The sequence below is a fragment of the Fulmarus glacialis genome, unplaced genomic scaffold, assembly GCF_000690835.1.
Source record: "Fulmarus glacialis isolate BGI_N327 unplaced genomic scaffold, ASM69083v1 scaffold24928, whole genome shotgun sequence".
In the NCBI taxonomy this organism is placed as follows: domain Eukaryota; kingdom Metazoa; phylum Chordata; class Aves; order Procellariiformes; family Procellariidae; genus Fulmarus; species Fulmarus glacialis.
The window spans coordinates 34657-43725 of NW_009230834.1; the positions used below are offsets into that span (position 1 = coordinate 34657).

The 9069-nt window shown below is 44.1% G+C and overlaps 1 protein-coding gene across 1 annotated transcript in view; it reads left to right on the forward strand.

Moving 5' to 3' along the window:
• RALBP1 (ralA binding protein 1) overlaps positions 1-2209 on the forward strand; it is a 16763-nt gene extending 14554 nt beyond the window's left edge. The window contains exons 7-9 of the mRNA XM_009584366.1: positions 441-562; positions 971-1094; positions 1373-2209. Coding sequence (XP_009582661.1) covers positions 441-562; positions 971-1094; positions 1373-1636 — 510 coding nt within the window. The 3' untranslated portion in view covers positions 1637-2209. The remainder of the gene's footprint in view (positions 1-440; positions 563-970; positions 1095-1372) is intronic.
• Positions 2210-9069: the final 6860 nt, after the last annotated feature.

Sequence of the window (9069 nt, forward strand, 5' to 3'; positions counted from 1 at the left end):
GGAAGTAAGGCAACTATTTTGGCTTTTTTGCCTTCCTTTGCTTTCCTCGGTAGCTTTGATCTTCTCTTCACTGTACTTTCCTTCTTATATTCATCTTCAAAGATGTATTTTAGAATTCATTTTTTCTAGTTATTTTACTGGTTATCCAGAGCTTTCTGCTGTGATTTAAGGAAATAGGCAGCCAAACATGGCAGAATTTGGTGCATCATCTCCACAACTATTCAGTACAGTGATCGTCTTGAGGATTCAAAACCAACAGTGTCTGTTCTGAACTTGTATTTGCTTTGAGGTCTTGAATCAGAGCTCAGAGGCATGCTAACCACTTCTACTGAAGGTATTTCAGAGAACAGCATCATCTCAACACTTTCCAGGGCACACTTATCCTATGTCCCTGTAGAACATAAAGTCAAGGCTTTAAGTGAACTAATTGATCATTGCAGGAGAACGAGATTTTAACAGAACAAGAAGAACTGCTGGCCATGGAGCAGTTTCTGCGGAGACAGATTGCCTCGGAGAAGGAAGAAATAGATCGCCTTCGAGCAGAAATAGCTGAAATACAAAGGTAAAAGGGAGACTGCTTACATCAGATCTCCTGCCAGGAGAGCACTCTTTGATTAAAAGAACATATATGCTCTTCTGAAACAGTATTCTAAACTACTGCTTACCCTGTGAACATCACATTTGAAAGCCTCTTCTTTTTATTGAAATCTCAGCAACTTTGGACCTTTCGGGATATTTTCTGTTAGTATAATGACGGAATTACGATCTAAAGGAAACTAGACCCTGTGCACTAAAAAAATCCCCCTAGGAAATCACTGGTTTATTAAATTAAGCTCTGAAAGGTAATTCTGATTTTGTTTTTAAAACCGTTGCAGATTATTCAGTGGACATAAGTGAACTCTTTTATGCTGCTGCAGTTCTGGCAAACTTGAAGAAGTGTTTAAATCTGAGTTTGTCATTGCTCTTTCAGTCGCCAGCAGCATGGCCGAAGTGAAACTGAGGAATATTCTTCTGAGAGTGAAAGTGAGAGTGAAGATGAGGAGGAACTGCAGGTCATCCTGGAAGATTTGCAGAGGCAGAATGAGGAACTGGAGGTAAGGTTGGAGTCAGTATCAATCGGTACTCTTCTCCTTAGTGGCTACTTGATTTACTCTGTGCAGAGACGTTTGCACACGTGGAGACTGGTGGGTTTGCACCTATTTCACCTAGGCATGAAACCCACGTGCTGTTTTTAAATCACTGTTGTGTGCAAGTCCACTTTGTTGCTGCCTGGGTTAGCAGCACAGCTTCACTGTGCAATGCTAAATGGCCCCCTCACTACAGCAGTCCTTCATCAGAAGGAGCCCTGACATTTGTTTTCCTTACTTAAAAGATAAAGAACAATCACCTGAACCAAGCGATTCACGAGGAGCGAGAGGCCATCATCGAACTGCGCGTACAGCTTCGACTACTGCAGCGAGCGAAATCCGAGCAGCAGGTGCAGGAAGAAGAGGAGCCAGAAAAACGTGGGGGTGTTTCTCAGCAGCAGAGAGACAGTGTCCTGGAGACAAAAGCAGCCAAAGAGCAGCCAAAAGCAAGCAAGGAGCAGCAAGTCAAGCCATCGCCAAGTAAAGACAGGAAAGAAACTCCAATTTGATCCGGCTCCTTGGATACGCATAAAATCAACTGAACTGTGCAAATTACTGTAATTTGAGTCAAACTGCACAAATTATTGCTGGCTGTGTACATTCTGTAAAGAAACTCTTCTTTTAAGCCCTAGAGACTTTTGTCTCTAATACTTGTGGCTTCTGCTCATCACTCAGGTGAGTTTGGAGAGGCCAGAAGAGTTTTCCAGTTAGTATCAGATTATTTCAAGACTGGTTTCCTTCAGGTGATTTAAAATAATTCAGTAACAGTTTTATTTTAAACCAAAATCATTATTTACATTCACTGGAGCAGAATTGATCTCATTTTCAGTAAATAAACAAAACCCCACCCACACTTACTAATTATTTGCCTTGTGAATCTATTCATCGTCATTCACCATTATTTCTGCTTATTAACCTAGTCACTTCTTGCTTGTGCCTTTGATACCTTTCTGATGCAGATTATATACAAGGGAGCTTTAAATTTATTCTGGGTTGGCTGAAAAGTTGGGAGACTGTGGGGTATCATGTTTACCTGACATGCCCTTAACCTTCATTTTTGTTCTGAGATGTACTGAATAAATGTAAAAACCTGAGAGATGTTATTTATGTCCCTGTATGATGGAGATGTTCATCAAGAGCTGTTCATGTCTTTTAGCGATGTAGTAACCCATTTACTCATTTATAAACCACTGTCATCACACCTGTTTAAGACAGGCTGTGTTCACACTGCTGCCATATAGCCAAGAGCTTTTTCTTCATCTGTTCTAAATGTTTCAGTCCCTTGGAGGAAGCCACTGACAGATGCTTTAGGCAGTGATGGGTTATGATCTGCCTGCCCAAGCAATACAGCATTTCCCTCTGCAGAAATGCAAGTCACTTGTGCTTCCCAATAAGCCTGAAGAACGATGCCAAGGGGACACGCTGGGGGTTCAGCAATAGCCTCTTTTTTGTTGTTGTTTAAAAAACCAAAACCAACCCCCTGGGACTTGCTTTTGGTTTGGCTGTTTTACTGCTTCCACCCATGGAAAGCCTCCAGCCACGCTGGCACGTAAGGGCCATTTAATGTTTCCGATACACTCATGAGACTCATCCATCAGTTCATACATAGACAGCAGACTCCACAGAGTGCATATAGGCGATCTTATTTTTTAATCTGGATATTTATTTTCAGCACCTGTTGGATGTGGTTGTATTCTTTATCTATTGCACTGTTGTGAATCATTGGCCATGATTTGATTTTGTACAAATAATGCTTTGATATGTTATAGAAAACAGCATAGTATTTTTTTAAAATTTGGAAAAAAAGTTTATAAACACAGAAAATGTGGTCAGATGAAAAATGTAAACTAAAGCATTCTCCCTTGCCTTCGTTACATACATTTTATATTTGCTGGCAATATTTAAACTTCTTTTTGTTTGTTTAATTCACACTAATTCCTATTGAATTGTCATGGATTTTTCTAATGTTCTTCAGACAAATCTCTCAATATTGGTTAACTTTTATTTTGTTAGGATTGTATTTATCAAGCAAATAAATCAACAGCCATTTGAAAGTAGTTTCTAAGTTATCTACTTCATAATGTAAATGATAGTTATTCTTCTTGGGTAGCTACCTGCAATTGAGAAGTTTATATGAAAAATGAATTCAGGCTTTCTTAATAGCTCTCCTCTGAAAGAACGTTGTCTGCAATTGAATGTCATAGAAGGCTTCTGTAACTCAGCTGAAGACCAAGTTTAATTCAATCAAGTTAAAGATTTTAAGACTTTGCTTCTCCATTACTACTAGAGATTTCAGTTGCGAAGGTAAAAACCACCCTATTTATTCACATCATTACTTCCAACACAGGAACAGCGTTCTTTCTCCCGGCACCTTACAGTGCACTTGAAGTGTGTCGCCACTGAAGTCTTAAATGGAGGTGGAATTGCTGCTCCTGCAGTAACATAGCAACTGTAACCAGAAATTTAGTTTCAAAACGCCTGAAAGACATCTCTTTGAAATTCTCTTTCACGTTCTTTCAAATGATACGTCCAATGATAAACACAGTTACTGATAAAACTTCTGTAAAGCTTCCTTCTGGTTAAAATTGTAAGCGCGAGTCAATGCTGGCCAGGTCACACGCTGAAAGTGCTGAAGCCTGACAGCCCCAGGAAGCCCCCGGGCAGGGGGCTGAGAGCACCGGGGGAGGCCATGCCTCAGCCCCGCTCCTCTGCCTCTGCCCTGCCCGCAGGCGGGTGGGCCTGGGGCAAGGTGGCTGCTCCTCCTGCCCCAAAAACCTCCACAAAGGGGTCTGGCTGCCCCTAGTCCAGTGGCAGTAGCAGCATTACCCCAACGCCGGTGCTTGTGGTGAAAAAGCCACACTAGCAGCAGTGACTGCAACTGCTACATGCAGTCTTTGAAAATAATTAGCTGAAAAAGCCAAAGCTAATTTCAAATAAAGTGGAAAGTAATTACAATACAATAATCCGAGTGTGTGGTTCAGATCACTTTATAAACTGCTTTATCAATCCAAAGTGCCTTACAATGAAATCTGTGAGCTGCAGTGCTCCAGCGATTGCCTCCCACGGCACCAACAATGCCTGCACAGCAGGCCGCCTTCACAAAGTCCGTATGTGTCCTGAATAACCAATTCATCTACATCATTTTTTTAAACGCATTTGAATTGACTTAAAATAAGACTTTTTCCAACAATGTACAGCTTGTATGTGCTGAGTGCAGCAACAGAACCCATCAGACCCTTCGGACAAAATACCAGGCTTACTTACCTGGTAAGTTGCAGGCCTGCAACGTTAATTCCAGTGTCCTGGACTTAACAAAATTTTCATGACGGTTTGACATGGCCCATCTGCTTTCCTCTTGAAAATCTAAGTGTTTCCAGCACAGAGCATTACTTCAGAGAAGGGGGGATGACAGGACAGGGGACAATGACATTCCTGGTTTTATAGTTCTTTTCAACACAAGCCTGGAACAGATTTTGTCAGTCATTCGGAAACCCAAAGGCGCGAGAAGCACCATGTAAACACGTCATTGGCACTACAACGCCGACATGCATCAGGACATGAACCTGGTTTTTGCCAGCAGCAGGTTACTGCCACCTAACTGGACATGTGACAACTTTTATACTCATAACTTACTGAAATACTGCAATTGTACAATGAGCCAACTTCAGACATCTTGCATACCAAGCAGGTTTTTTTCCTCCCAATAGTCTTTTTACTCTGAAAAATAGCAGCCTGAAGTCAACTGTTACTTGCCTGAACAGTTGAACAGGGTGAGGGGCTTTATTTTATTGAAAGAAAAGGGGGGGGAAAAAAAAAAAAGCCACGAGCAGTATCCCTCTCAGATCACACCCCTACACCACAAGTCTAAAAACACCAGCTTGTGTCCAACACCTTGCAGGATTCCAGCCGTCCTTCCAGGTTTCCTGGGCTCTGCGTTGTCCACACCAGGTTTCCAACGCTGGCTCAGCTTCATTCTCACGGAACCAGAAGCTGCCAGTTCCGGTGCGATTCTGAAAGGTCTCCTCTCCTGTACAGGGAGGTGCGCTGAAAGCACTGCTGTGTGGCACGGTCCTACAAGGAACCACCAGGGGTTCCACAAATCCGTCGTCCTTCATGGTGAAGGGTAAAGGACCGCTGTACAGGAAGCTTCCACCTCCGCTCATTCATTCCAATACTTGCACTGCGAGGATTCATTTTTACCTCTGTGTCTCTTCAGATTAATGAGCTAAGTCTAATTTTTAAAGTCTATGTACTGAAGCCAAAAATTTTACACCTGACCACATAAGACTATTCTCTTTGAATTAAAATAAAATTAAAAAAATTTAAAGCATCAACTGGAATCTCTGCCAAAAAGAGGTTTGACAAAGCTTAATCTGTCAAGGTTTTCATTTTTCAGCATGCACCTCTGACTCACAGTGCTTCATCTGCAGAGGGAAAAATGCCTCATCCAGACCAAATACAGCTTATATCCAACAGCAGAAGTTCCCCACAGTGTTCTTTAAAACATGCTCCGACAGCAGAAGCCAGCGGCACTGTGCTCCGTACCAGAGAATGGCTGTCAGTCCTTACCGTCCCAGGGAGACGAGGCGCAGCCTCGCTAGCACAGCCTTGGGCCAAGCGCCCGGCTGCTCCTCCATCCTGTCACGGATGCAGATACCCGAAGCAACGCCTGTCAGAACGGACCCCTGGGGCGCTCCATGCCTCCGGCTCAGCGCTGGCGCTTCCACTGTTGACCCGCTTGGACACAATGAGCTGGTACCAAGGACACAATGGACTGGTACCAAGTTTCGTCTAGAGTTTCTTGTGTTGCTGGCTATCTTAACAGCGCGAGCAAGGAGGTCTGCCAAAGGATTATGCTGCAAAGCATGATTTTAACCGGACAACCCCACTCCCATGCACTGGAAGAATTCACCATCTGAACTGCAAAACACAAGAGTTCTGACTACAGTGAAGTTGCAGCTCAGGACAGTGAGAGCAGCCCTCGCCGCCTACTAGCATGCCCAAGACCTGCCCTGGCCAAACCCTCTGACTATACGAGAGCCATAACAGTAGCTGACAGCCCTTCTACAACTTCTACTAACCGTATCCGAAACGGGGGCTTGTGGGGAAGAGGAGGGCAGACATCAGGAAAAAGGCCACAACCAAAGGTCGCTGCATCCTAAAACTTCTAAGTCTGTTCCTCAAGTCATTTTGACTTGTCAGCTGACTCCCCCCTAGATACTCCTAGATGCTCCTCCACATCCTCCCGTCAGGAGGAACGCAAGGAGGCCGCTGGAGAGAGACCAACCCACTGCAAACTGGGGCTCGTCGGCGTAGGCCTTCCCCTTCCCAAATCCCTCTTCTCTGCTGGACTCCCAGGTCCAAGAAGAGGAACCACAGCGCTGCCCCCCTCACCCTCACCTTTCAGAGGGAAGGGAGCAGGCAGCACAGCCTTGCTACAGCTCAGCAGATGATGGGGGAAATCAGCAATCGAAGCATTTTGATTTAACAGATAGGAATATCGCATCCAAGATTCCTGCACCAAGAAACGCCATTTGCCAATAGGCAAGAGGTCTGCCTGGGAGTCCCCTTCAGCTCCTGTTGCTGCACCCTCCCTTAGACAGAACCTCACCCCAGTACTGTGAGCCACTGCCTGCTTTATCATGGTGCAGGGCCTCGAGGAAGGTAGGGGTAGGGCACCTCTGCTGACAGTACTGCTTGTGGGAAACAACACAAAAATCCAGCAGGTGACCAAAAAAAAAAAAGAAAGAAAAACAAAACACAACGCACAACCCCTCAGTCAAGAGACCAGAAGAAACAACTGTGAAATAAATGACTAATACAAGAGAAATGGCCCAGCCCCCATTTGAACCTTTGTTGTCACCTTACTCAAACCAAGTTTATCCGGGCTCTTACTTACACAGGAAACCTGGATTGACTGAAAAATAACTTTTAATCTTTGAACAGTGCATCTCTCCTCTCAGCAGCCTTGTTAAAAAACACATAGAGAAGTGTGCTCAGTACCTTCACTTTTCACAGTCGTGACTCAAAACCACCTGCAGGTAATCTTTTAAAACATTTCCCTTACAGAAACATTACTACACCTCTGCAGAAATGTAGTCCCACCTCAACAGCAATTGAACCCTAAAGCATTCCCATCACCTTGGGCTCTTTATTTGTTATTCCGAAGCAAGTAAAAAGTAAAGTAAAAGTTAAGTAAAACTAGAAGGCAGAGTCTGAAAGCAAAGGGGTGGGGAGGGAGGAGAAGATCATGCACATTTTAAATGAGCTTTCCTGTCATAGTCTTGTATTTTTAAGGCAGTCTATCACTATGTCCTAACTCTGCATATGAAGAAAAGATTAATCACTTCAAGTGTGCTTTCCGTGTTGTCTGAATGCCAGCACAGATAGGAAGACGAGCCTTTCCCATCAGTATCAGAGAGGGGAGAACTGACATGAGAGAACAAGTGAAATACAGAATCAGCTTTTGTCCATCTGCCAGCCTCCCACTCCTCTTCCTGTCCTAACAAGACAGAGAGGTGCCTGGGCTGAAATCAGGTCAGAAAGCATGAGCGTTGCACACAAGTTTCCACACCAAAGGACAAGGGAACAAAAGGAGACCTTGCCGACGGGAAGGAGACCGATCAAAGCGTAAGAGTGTGCTTGAGCCACAGGACAGACCTCACCGTTCTCCCCTCTCTGCCCGTCCACTACCAATTCAAATCAGCCATCTCTGAACCCCCAGCCTCTGATAGTACAGAGAAAAGCACTAACATTGACCGAACGCAAAAACCATCACAGCCAGACCTTACACTTGCAGAGGAGGGTTGTCTTTTCTCTTGCTGAGGTTGCCAAGCCCATGCAAACATTTATTTTAGTCGGGCTGAAATTAGCCTGCTGTTCTGCAGTCCTAATGAACGTAGGATCTTTTCCACAGGGCCAAGAATTTGTGCAACAGCTATCTGGGACATTTGAAACAGTAAAATCTGATTTACAAGCGTCGGTCATGTTTTGGTTAAAAACAAACTGCCCTCTAGAGGGTTCCAGACATTTATCAGTTTTATTGGCATGAAATCTGCGAGAAAGCGTGGTGAGGAAACAGCTCTACCAAATCCTGATGCGTGTCTGGGGAGGAACAACCGAAGACAGAGAACCTGCTGTGAAAAACAGCAGGCAGGAGAAAGGCAGACAGTGCTATAACCAGGACATGGGAAAAAAAGGGATTTCCCATTACGAAGCTCAAAGATGAGTAAGCCAAGAGATTAAATGGAAAACAATAAAAATTGCTTGTGGAGGACTGATTTGGTACTTTACCAAGAAGGCAGGAGTAGAGCTATGATACTGCTTTTGGGAAACCGTGGACCAACAGATGACGATTCGGGAGCCACCTCACTTTCTGCTCAAGAAATCCTGACCAAAAAGAAATGAATTGAGATACAAAGCTCGTATCTTTCTTCAGGGGAGACACACATGAGGGAATTCACCAGGATCTTCGGCAGCATTCCCAGACACTGCCCCACAATAAAAACAGCTCCTTTTTTCACCACTCAGAACCGAGAAGCCCATTTCTCCAAACCCCGTATCCTTAGGGACAAGTTGAAGCTTGAATTACTGACATTGCTAACACTGCTAGCATGAGAAAATTCCCTATCACAGTTAAGCAATAGAGACCACATCCCTCAGGCTGTAGATCAAATGCTCTTGGGCAATGCTGAGAATAAAGCAAGTCTTTCCTTTCCTTTCACTTCTTGGGAATCACCAAACAAAGCAGAAAAGAGGCAGACAGATCCATGACATGTTGGGTGAAGAAAAAAGGAGAAAGACTGCGATTTCTCTTGTTCCCTGAAGATGATCTCGATTTGTTACAAGTCAGGGGAATTCAGGCACTCTGTAACTGAAAACACTCAGTCTTCCTTAGGAAAAGCCTCAAACTCTCCCTCAAATTCACAGGCCTGCACCAGTA